General features: G+C 49.3%; 1 protein-coding gene across 1 annotated transcript in view; it reads right to left on the bottom strand.

Moving 5' to 3' along the window:
* Positions 1–5,012: 5,012 nt before the first annotated feature.
* Positions 5,013–11,622, bottom strand: part of GIMAP6 (GTPase, IMAP family member 6) — a 13,500-nt gene continuing 6,890 nt past the window's right edge. The window contains exons 3-4 of the mRNA XM_035029466.1: positions 10,984–11,068; positions 5,013–8,510 (exon numbers count right to left, since the gene is read on the bottom strand). Coding sequence (XP_034885357.1) covers positions 7,717–8,510; positions 10,984–11,068 — 879 coding nt within the window. The 3' untranslated portion in view covers positions 5,013–7,716. The remainder of the gene's footprint in view (positions 8,511–10,983; positions 11,069–11,622) is intronic.

Below are 11,622 nucleotides of genomic sequence, written 5' to 3'. Positions count from 1 at the left end.
CCTTCATTTCCAACGTTCTGGAACAATTTAAAGAGCCCTAGGACTGTCCGCACTTTGAAGGTTTGGAAGAATTTCCATGTCAAACCATCTGGTCCTTGCGCTTACTTTTTGGCGAGGTTCCTGGATGGCTTTCTCTATCTTCTCCATGTAAATTGGTCGATTTCAACTTTATCTCTCTAGTGGAGACAGTTTTGGTGATCTGTATTTCTCTAGGAAATTATCCATTTTGTCTAGGTCTTCACATTTATTTGCAAAGAGGTCTTAAATTTTAAAAATTCTCTCTAACTCAGGGGCCATTTCCTCTTATCATTTTGAAAATTTTATTTGTGCCCCTTCCCTTTTTTTTTCTTGAAAAAGTAGTTTAATTTTTTTCAACAAACAAGAATTTTAATGTGTTAACTAAATCTAGTGTTTTGTATTCTCTACTACATCAACTCTCGTTTTTATCCTTATTATTTCCGTATTTGTGCTTTCCTTTTGGTTTACTTCATTGTACTTCTCCAGTTTTCTCTTGAGGGGGGAATTGAACTGATTTATTTCCATTGTTTTTATTGAAGAAGTCTCAGGTGCTGTGCATTTTCCTTCCCTCATTTTTTCTTTTTTAAGATATTTATTTGAGAGAGAGAGAGGGAGCACCAGTGGGGTGGAGGGAAGAGGGAGAGGGAGAAGCAGTCTCCCCACTGAGCTTGGATCCCGACGCGGGGCTTGATCCCAAGGCCCTGAGAGCATGACCTGAGCCGAAATTAAGAGTCAATTACTTAACCAAGTGCACCACCCAGGAGCCCCGGTGTGCACATTTTCTTAAGCATTATATCTCTGGTATAGATTTGTGAGAAGGGACATGAGATAGGGAACTTTTAATTTTATTTTTAATTCCCTTTGAGTTAGTAGCTGCTTTTATAGGAAAGATGCTTGGAGCAAGCTTATGGAAATGAGTCCCCTAAGACTTTAAGTCAATTGGTTCTTGTGGAGTAGTGTGGATAGCATTGGAAACAGCCTACATAGCAAAATTAAATGTAGACTACATTTAATATAAAGAGAAATTGTAAAAATTTTACTTTTATTTTTAATTTTTCTAGTCTTTCCTAGCTCCTATCCATTACTTCTAGGGAAAAACTATAACTAAATGTTTAATCTTGTTTAAAGCAGTCCAATCTGATCTGTTAAAGAGACCCTTTAGACAGGGTTCAGTCTCTCTATGTAGGTGACTTCAGTAACTATCCCCCAGCCACCATGTTCCTCTCCTTCAGTGGGGGATAGATGCCTACGTGACATTGGAACTTGTTGAGAAATTTGTTGTTTGACAGACAGAATTTGGGACACACATCTCATTGCTTTATTCTCCTTTCTTCCTCTCTGTTTTCTTTCCCCTGTAAGATGATGGAGTATTCCCAACGCCACTTATCTGGACATCTACTGTATAAAATGTTACTGCACAGCAAATGAGACCTGGACCTTGTCATGCCAATTGGAGGAGTGATAGAATATAGACAATCCGTTCTAAAGAAACACCCTGGATTACAAGGCCGCCGGCTTTTAACAAAACCCTATTACTATTTCTTACTATCAGAAGCTGATTCTTCAGGTTTTTCTCTGTATTTTGGGAAGCATTCGCATGCGTCAGAGCCACCAGGAAGGCTTGCTAAAGTACAAAGTTTCTGAGAATCTGCATTCCCAGCATGCTCCCAGGTGCTGCTGAAGCGCTGGCCTGGGACCATACTTTGAGAGTGACTGGCCTGGGGCAAAGATTCTGTGATTGAATGGGAAAAAGGCAAAGTCACTTCAATAATGTTCAAGGCATTTCCCTCGTTCCAATTGTTACCAGCTGGATTCGGGGCACCAAAGACTCCTCCTCTCCGAGATTCTGATGGAAAAGCATCCACACCCAGAACTAAACCAAATAGGGCAAAATGCCAGATTTCTACCAGAAGTCTAGGACTCCCGAGTCAAGAGAACTGGAGACCGTAGCAGGGACCAGAATCCAAAGTTAGACGTCTTCCTTCTTCTCCCTGAATGGAAGAGAGCTAGTTGCATCTAATGGGGCCGGCTGACAACCAAAGAGTTACAGTCTGAGATGACTCAGCTGGAAGTGCCCGGAGGAGAACTTCTTTGGTGTGCATATAGGGTGGAACAAGGAACCAAAAGTGCGGTCATGTCTGGTCACAGCAGGTTAAAAGGGAGCGAATACCATCTGTTTCCTGTTCTCTAGAAATAAAAATATTTAGCAAGTGCCTTAGGGATGCAGGGAATTTGGTGCACCGCCGTGAACAAGGAAGTTCGCCGCCCACTCACTACTGTGAGAGTATGTGTCAGCATATTGAGACGCAAGTAACTAAAATACCGGATATTAAATTAATACTTTGTCCCAGGCTTACCCAGCATTAAATAGGTATAAGTGTTTGGGGTTTGGTTTTGTCTTGTTTGAGAGCGAGAAAGAGAGAGAGCACGGGCCGGTGTGTTGGGGAGGGGCAGAGGGAGAGAGAGAATCTTAAGCAGGTTCCAACCTAGGGCTCATCTCCGGACCCTGAGATCAGGAAAACAGGTACAAGTCTTATTCGATGCCTTGGATGCGATAGGAAACATTCCCATAAGATTGGGTATAAGGTGAACCCTTACCTATAAATTTTTCACTGTGCTGAGTCCTCTCTTGTCCCTGTGGCACCACTGATTCTCCCCGAGCGTCCCTTCTCTGCATCCCGGGGAAGGAGCCTAGAAGGACATTCCCTATCATCCCTTCTCCCTTAGGTCCTGGTTAGAGTCTGCTAAAGAGAGGCACTCCCTCGAGATTCGGAACGTGGATGAGAAGGAGCACCATTGTCCGGAAGCCTTTGCAAACACACAGCGGTTGTGCTTCGAGGCTGACGACGTGAGAACCGCCTGGCTCAGCGCCCCAGTTCACTCCCCAGACCCTTGCATTCCCAGCCCTCCTGCGCTTGGGCAAGCCTCTCATTTCCTAGATGGACTTCAGTTTTCCCAATCAAATACTCTGTATAAGCGGTGGGAGCTGAAATATTTCTGCAAACAAATGAAGCAAAATGAAGTAGGATCCAGAGGTGGAAAAGAGCATGGTCCAGCAGTTCTGGGGCACACAGGATGAGATTCAGATTGGCATCTTGTGCAGGTGTTTCCATCGCAAGAGATTTGTGCCAAATATCTATGAAAATTCTCATTTGACAGGCTTAAAAGATTTTGAAATATCCATCCCACCAATCTGATATTTTGCCCTGAATTTACAGCATGTCTTCATAGATTTGGGAATATGTTAAGACACACTCAAAATATTATTTGGGCAGTGTCTTATATCACTCCTCTCCTATAGCTCTAAAGAAAAATACTTGCAGCTTTTCAAATTTCAAATTGATTCATCTTTGAGATTATTAAACAGGTCTTGTCTTTTATGGACAATGGTTTGGTGTCGTAGTATGTCTTTCTTATTTTGATACTTTAAAATTCTTAGGCTTTTCTGAAAAATTTCCACCGAAACTTTTCATACCCACAGTAGTTTTTTTTTTTTTTTACTCTCTCCAACTAAAAGTGTTGTTTTCTTGTTTGCAATAATCCAAGCTGCTTTTTTTTTTTAAGATTTTATTTATTTGCGAGAGAGAGAATGAGAGACAGAGAGCATGAGAGGAAGGAGGGTCAGAGGGAGAAGCAGACTCCCTGCCGAGCAGGGAGCCCGATGCGGGACTCGATGCAGGACTCGATCCCGGGACTCCAGGATCATGACCTGAGCCGAAGGCAGTCGCCTAACCAACTGAGCCACCCAGGCGCCCAATCCAAGCTGCTTTTAAGTGGCCCAAGTTACAAGCTCAGACCCTGCTAAAAATTGTTTAGAATTGTTTTGTTGGACATTTAATTCTGGCTCCAGTTACTAGTTTTATCAACTTTGTTTTTGATTGTTGAGAGGAAACATTTTATCAGAATTCCTATGTGTATGCTGAAAATGTCTCCAACCACTTTTTCTCTGGCTTTGCTGGACTGCAGGAAATTGCAATGGCTACTGGTCAAGAATTTTGTAACATATCTTCTTCTAGTCTCTTTCTCTCTCTCCATTTCTGTCATAGGGCTTGCCTGGTCATCTCCATTTGTTCTGCATCGGTGTTATGCATTCATTTTGTAAAATATTTGATTTATTTAGAGCGAGGGCACCAGCAGGGGCGGGGCAGAGGAAGACGGAGAGAGAGACTCGCAAGCCGACTCCATGCTCAACTCTACCCCAGGACCCTGAGACCACGACTTGAGCCATCCAGGTGCCCCTGCCTTCATTTTAAAGTTAAAAATCTGTCCATATTTATTTTTAAACTAAAAATCAATTTAAGTGTATTATGAATAAAATAATAATCAGTCTTTAAGTTGAATTGCCAAGTACAATGTAGATAGGCGTTACCGTGACTCGTCCTCTCTATATCAGGTAGTCAAACATAAGTACCGCATCAGTGGAAAAGGATTATTCGAACCGAGTCGATCTATTGACATGACTAGCTCAACGATGGGTTTGTGTGTAACACTAGAAACAGTTCACATGGCCAACGTTTGCATTGCATAACAGCAATAACATGTGATAGAACAGTTGGAGGGAAATTTACTTCTGCCTCAACAACAAAGCTGTGTTTCATGGTGAAATCGTTTACACTGCTTCTGTTTTTAAATTTCAGTTAAAACTAATTATAATTATGTAAAATGTTACACTTCTCAGGTGTACCAGCTACATTTCAAGTGCTCAGTAGCCCCATGTGGCTAGTGGCTGCCATATTGAATACTACAGTTTCTAGAAAATACTCAAATATTTGGAAATCAAATACATACTTCTAAATAATCCATGAATGAAAAAAGACATCACAAAGAATATAGAAAATATTCTAAACTGAATGATAGTGGAAACAGAATATACAAAAGCTTGTGAGACATAGATATGCGTGTGTAGAGGAAAATTTCCTTTTTTTTAAGATAAAGATGTATTTATTTATTTTAGAGAGGAGGGGGAAGGGCAGAGGGCGAGGGCGAGAAAGAATCTCAAGCAGACTCCCCACCAAACCCAAGAGCCTGAGACCATGACCCGAGTCCTAATCAAGAGTGGGCCACTTAACTGAATGAGCCAGCCAGGAGCCCCGAGAGGAAAATTTCATAGATTTCTATCCTTACGTTAGAAAAGAAGAAATTTTAACAATCTATAGGTTATTGTGGATAATATGTTGTAGAGACTCAGGATATTACTACCTTCTGAAGAATATTGAGTTTGTTTTAGCAGGCACTTAAATTACTGGCAGATCACTTTGACTTTGGGAAGGCTTGGTTTTAGACTAGCAAGGGATTACTTCAACCTTGTTCTTCTTTTAGGGCAAATCCATTTGTCCTGATACGGTTTTTACACCTAAAATAGGACCCGTTCAGTATTTCAGTGGAATGTCTGATGCACTAGAACCTCAGATTCTGTCTTTGCTGCCATGGGCACAGACATCTGTGACATCTCTTTCAGGCTTCCAGAAAAAATTTCTCCTGGACCCTTTGGGGATGACAGTTCCTTATAGCGTCTGCCCGCATTTGATCACTTCCCTGGGCCTTCGAACAATTGTTGTAAAATTAGTATTATTTTGTATTTTCTGCATAGTTTATCAAGTGTTATTACAGGAGCACTGGGAGCTGGAAACTCCCCTGAGACTTCAAACAGCTGTTCTGACCCACCAGGGAGGAAACAACCTTGTAGGCACTGACCCCTTCTAGTTGCCCAAATCCCCATCTTTCATGCTTTGCTCCAGTGTAGAGACGTTTCTAGAAAGGCACAAAGTCTAAAGTTGGCTCTTTTCATAGCCTTGGCCAGACAACCCTCCGTCCTCAGCCCACCCCCACCTCCACTCACATCACATCTTTCTTACTGGTACAGAGACTGGCGTTTCTAGAACATACGCACCCATGCCTTCCGCATTCTGTGAGGCCCAGGGAGTGATGGCGGTGCAAGATCTATCCCTCCCCCTGAAAAGTGGTGGGAGTTTTCTCCCCTGATCTTTAATCATAAAGGAGAAAAACAAACAAACAAACCCACTGCATTTGATGCAATTAAAACCAATTCCTTTAGGGTTTTTAATGACTGACACGTTTTGAGTGACTTGCCATTCAGAGTCACTGAAAGGCTATCATTTGGTCAATGCTTATATTTTCTGTTATGAAATTTAACGGAGCTAACAGTTAAAATAAGATCACTCAAATTAAAGAAATTAATCTTCTAATGGAAATGCAAATGATTTTAGCTTTAACTCCATAGCTCTGAAGTTGGGAGTCTACTCACTTAGAGGTACGATGGCCTTGATCCATTTACCCTTGGCGTGTTTACCAGTTGTCCCAAACCTAATGGAAGACAATTCCAACTGGAATGCCCATTGGTTCTTTTCTGATAATGAAACAAGTGATTTTAACTCTCACACAGAAGAATCAATGCCTGAGAATAACAAAGGAAATATAAACATGTAGACTGAGGAGGAAATCGGGTGTGCATACTACACTCAAAGCCTCTGTAACCAAATCAATATTTTATTCATAACAAAGGAAAAAAGTCGAAGACCAAAACAGAATGGAAAATCCTGACATAGATCTTTGGGAATATGAACATTTCTTACATGATGAATGTTGTGTTTCAGTTCAGTGGGAAATGGGCATATTTAATAAATGGCTCTGGCACAAGGACTCTCTTTTTTTTTTTGAGAGAGAGATTTTTATTTATTTGAGAGAGAGAGACAGCGATAAGGAGACATAAATAGCGAGAGAGCACGAGTGAAGGGAGAGAGAGGGAGAAGCAGACTCCCTGCTGAGCAGAGGCTCAATCCCAGGACCCCGGCATCGCGACCTGAGCTGAAGGCAGCCGCTTAACCCTCTGAGCCCCCCAGGCACCCCCACAAGGACTATCTTAAGTATACACTCAAAATAAGTCTCCGTGGTGCCTTGAGACACTTTTCTGAATCTCCCAGCAAAAGAAATGCTCTAGCTTTCTTAGGAGTCCATTGAGTCTGGGGAAGATGGGCGTCATGGCCTCCACACTGGGAGACTGTAGTCCATGGGCCTCTGATTGTAGAGAATCTCCAACCAGAGGACAAGTGTCCAGACAGACCTGAGGCCGTGTCCTCTGCTTTCTGATTGTCCTCCAGCACTGTCTCCCCCACCTCCAGTTCCCAGCTCTCCCAGAAGAAGGTAGCTGGAGGCCCTCGGTCACCCAGCTCCAAGAAAGGAAAAGAGGAGCATACTGGGAGGCATTTTGCCCCGGTCTGCTCCTATTCTCTTTCCATCAGTTGGTCAGACTCCCCAGAAGCCCCTAGAACCTCAAAGAAGCTGAGGGGCCCCTGAGGCGCCTCCATGTCCTTAGGCAGTCAGGTGGCCAGAGCCAGACCCCCATCCTGCCCTCTTCCCCAATCGCAGGTGGCTTCTGAGGGACCCGGTCTGTAGGAGCAGCCCTCCAGAAGGACACCCCCGTGTTGCAGAGGTCCCCCCCCCCAACCCCCAGCAGGCAGGCTACTCCCGGCCGCGTTTAAGTCATCCAACTGCTTCCTTTGCGGGCTCCCTGGAAGGGCTGATGAGGGCCCCGGGGTGCGAGCGGGAACTGGGGAACGCACCCGCCTCTCGGCGCACCCGACACCCCCCAGGAGCCTGGGATGGCCAGTGAGCCCCGGGGATGGAGAGAGCAGGCCACGGGCTGGCAGCGGGCTCCAGGGGCCGCGGGCCAGCGGAAGCTCAGATGGGCGCGCTCTTCAGCAGATGTCTGTGCGCCTTCTCGAATTCCTTCTGCGACCGGCACAGTCCCTCGAGCAGGGGCTCCCGGAGGGGCGCCCCGTCGGAGCCCTGCCCGCGGCTGACGCGCGTCTCCCGCGCGGCCCGCCGCAGGCCGCGCTGCTGGGAGTCCCGGCAGGCCGGGTAGCTGTAGGGGCGGCCCTCGTTCTCCCACAGGACGCCGTCCACCATCCGCAGCAGCTCCCGCAGCTGCGCCTCCTGCCGGCCGCCGGCCGCCGCGTTGTCGAAGGCGCAGTGGCGCCGCGCGCACAGCGCGTCCAGCCGGGCCAGGTGCTGGTTGTCGGTGGCCCGCACGTACTCCTCCAGCGAGCCGCCGTCCAGGTCCTCCTTGCGCGTGAACACCAGCACCGTGTGCGCCAGGACGGCCACCCCGAAGGCCTCCTGCAGGCGCCGCACGGCCTGCCGGTCCTCGTCGGTGAAGCGGCCCAGCTGCGTCACCAGGAGCACGGCGTGCGGCCCGGGCGCCGAGAAGGCCACCGCCTCGCAGATGGCCCTTGCCGCCGCCTCCGGCCCGGCCCGCGGGGACAGGATGTCGGGGGTGTCGATCACCTCGAGCTCCCGCCCGGCCCAGGCGCGGCTGCCCCGCTGGAGGGTCAGGGTCACCGGTTGAGCGCTGAGTTTAGACTCGAACTCTCTGCGGCCCAGGATGCTGTTTCCGGTGGCGCTTTTCCCGCTGCCCGTTTTGCCCACCAGGAGCAGCCTCAGGGGCCGCGGGCTCCGTGGGTCCTCCCCCAGGCCTAGAAGCACCGAGACAAAGCACAGGGGGCTGGGGTTAGAGCCGTGCCCGGGGCGGGTGGGAGCGCCGAAGACCCGGCTCTGCACCCGAGCCCGGCGGGGGCTCACGGTCTGCCTTGCCTTTCGGGGGGTTGCTTTTGGAATTGTGGCAAAGGCACAATATAGCAAATATCTGCTATGACATAAAAGTTATCACTGTACTCATTTTGAGGCGTGCAGCTCAGTGGCGCTCAGGGCATTCACAGTGTTGTGCAATCATGTCCACCGCGCATCTCAAGAATGTGTTCGTCATCCCAAGTTGGAATTGTGTTTGCTTTTCTGGGTCTGGCTGATTTCGCTTAGCCTAGTGTTTCCCAGTTCATCCATGTTGTAGCCCGGGTCAGAATTTCCTTCCTTTTGAAGGCTGAATAATACCCCCACTGTAGGGCGAGAGCCCTTTCTGTTGATTCACAGCCATACATGAACATTTGGGTTGCTTCCGCCCTTTGCTGCTGTGAATGGTGCGGCCATGAACATTAGAGGACAAATGTCTCTGAGTCCCTGCTCTCCATTGTGTTGGGTATCTACCCAGAAGGGAGATGGCCGGGTGGGGAGGTTTTCGAACCCCTTCTCAGGGCCGTCTCTTCGCACCCAGGTGGGAGTTAGCCCAGCATGAATATGGGACCCTGAGCTTTGCTGAATATCCCTGATTGCAGATCCTTCTCGCTAAGAGAAGGAAGAGAAAACGTATGTGGCCTCTGTGTCTCTGTCTTCCCTCCGAGGCAACTGACCGCATCACCTTCTTCAGCTTTTCCCACTGGGAAGGTTGGGAGTGGGGGACACCTCAGCCAGAGCCCAGGCTCCAAGCGCAGAGGCATGCTGGCTCCACATTCTTAGGCAACAACCTGAAGGTTTGGGCTGGACATTCTCACCCCACGGAATATCAGAACCATGAGCAGAGAGAAAAGACCGGGAGGTGCCCACTTAATACGGAGAAGCCCAGTGTCAGGATTCCCAGACACACCTGGGCCCGAGGGACAGGAGGGGGGTTCCTTTCGGGCCTCTCAGATCCCAGACCCAGAGCACACGGAGCAATGCCAAGTCATAGCTGGTTTCCAGGTCTGTTCCCCACTGAAGTGACTGAGGTGTCTCCGTGTCAGAGCCCTCGGCCTCCTGAAGGCAGGATGGGCCCCGTCTTCCTCGGACCCTCCTGAGCAATGGCATGCTTTTCTGCTGTTGCCCCGCTGCCTATCCGGACGGAGTGGCTTTGGCTCCCTCCGGCTGCCCCCAGTGGGCTTGAAGGCAACGGGGGTGAGTGGGTGGGAGCTTCCAGGGAGCACGGAGAGTGGAAGGTTCCTCCGTGCCCTCCTAGCCAGTGCAAAGCCGGACAGCGACAGCAATCCTGTCGGGCAAGCCTGGAGCCCGAGCACACCGCTGGCCTTGAAGCCTATCACTTGAGCTCTGGGGAGGATTTTGCAAGTAACAGTTAACCTTGATTGCTGCATGAAAAGGTCAATCAGGTGTCAGTGCTTCTACTGGCAGCTTTCTTTTTTTTTTTTTAAAGATTTTATTTATTTATTTATTTATTAGAGAGAGAGAGCATGAGAGCGGGGAGGGTCAGAGGGAGAAGCAGACTCCCCGCCGAGCAGGGCGCCCGATGCGGGACTCGATCCCGAGACTCCAGGATCATGACCTGAGCTGAAGGCAGTCGCTTAACCAACTGAGCCACCCAGGCGCCCCTACAGGCAGATTTCTTATGTGGTTTATTAAAAAGGCTCTCTCCCGGTGCCTCAGGCCATTGGGGTTCATAGAGTAAAAAAAAAAAAAAAAGCCGTTTGTGTTAAAATACACAATGAATCACAAATAATTTCTGCTGGCCAGGAAAATGGATGGATTTCCAGCATTCCCAGATTCCGTCTTCCCAGGTTAGATGGCAATGTTGAGCCCTCGGAGGTTGCGCGCCTGACCCTGATGCAATAGCTTTTGGGGGGACAGGACCCCGTGAGAAGGCCAAGCCCGGTTCTGAGGCAGCGGTCGGCCGAGGACACCTGCTTGTCCCCGTGGTGCTCTGCAGCCCATACGACCCCAAGAGCTCTCACGTGGGCTCCGGCCAAGCACCGGCACAGGGTCTGTTGGCTTCAGAGCCTCAGGCCCGGGTGAGCCGTTTGGTCACACTGAGCATCGGCACATCCCTCCTGGGGACGAAAGCCCAGAACGCACGGACCCTTTTCCTCGGGCCTGGCACAGAGAGTTAGTAAAGGGGGCAACGAGCACTGTGTCTCCCCTTCCTTGCGCCTGCTCCGCCTCTCAGGGACCTTTCCCTCTTACTTGGCTGCAGTAGAGAAGGGCCCCAACCCAGAGGCCCCCGGACGGCGGCCCAGGTGGGCACATCTCTGGCCAGGGTGAGCCCTGCTGCCTGTCCCAGTGCACCACCCGCTCCCCGAACATCCCCATCCACACCCCGCTCACGTTCATTTCTGCTAGAAAGTAGTTTACCTCCTAAAACGTCTCGTCTAGGATCCTGACACAGCGCTCCTGCAGGATTGTCCTCGAGAATACGTTCGAGTTCCTCTTCCTCTGGCTAGAGAAGATCGTAATATGTCTTAGTAGGCTTTCAACAGAGTTTTAAGAGGCACCTGACTTTTGCCTTTCTCTTGCCAGAAGCATTGGTTTGAGGGGGAGCAGCCTGAATGAGGAGAGGGGGAGGGGGTCTGGGGGGACCCCACTTCCTTTGCTCTCCTCTCTCCCCACTCCCACCACTGTGGTCTCTACTGTCACTCTAAGAGACTTCATGGAGAAAGGTGAGTGGCCCTGCCGGCTCAGGAGTCAGTGGCATTTGGATAGACAGGGACCTGGAGCTGTTCTGTGAGGACGGAAAGGAGCAGAGAGCAGAGGCAGGTCTGATCCTGGGTCCTGAGAGCGGTGGAAAGATGTGGAGGGCACGGGCAGGAAGTTGTGGCGGGGAGCTGGCCTGGCGTGGCGGGGGGAGTCCCAGGAGTCTTGGGCCAAAAAGAGCAGTCCAGGCCTGACCTGTGGGGAAGGCTCGGCAGTGAGGATTGCGGAGGGCAAGAGGTGGGTGGCCGGGTTCTGCGGTGAGGACGACAGGGAAGGGGTCTTCGGGGTGGGGGGCAGGGT

Source organism: Mirounga leonina, unplaced genomic scaffold, assembly GCF_011800145.1.
Source record: "Mirounga leonina isolate KUSES-001 unplaced genomic scaffold, KU_Mleo_1.0 Mir_240, whole genome shotgun sequence".
Classification (NCBI taxonomy): Eukaryota; Metazoa; Chordata; class Mammalia; order Carnivora; family Phocidae; genus Mirounga; species Mirounga leonina.
The sequence above is the reverse complement of the archived record's forward strand: the minus strand, read 5'-3'. Positions and strand labels throughout refer to the sequence as shown.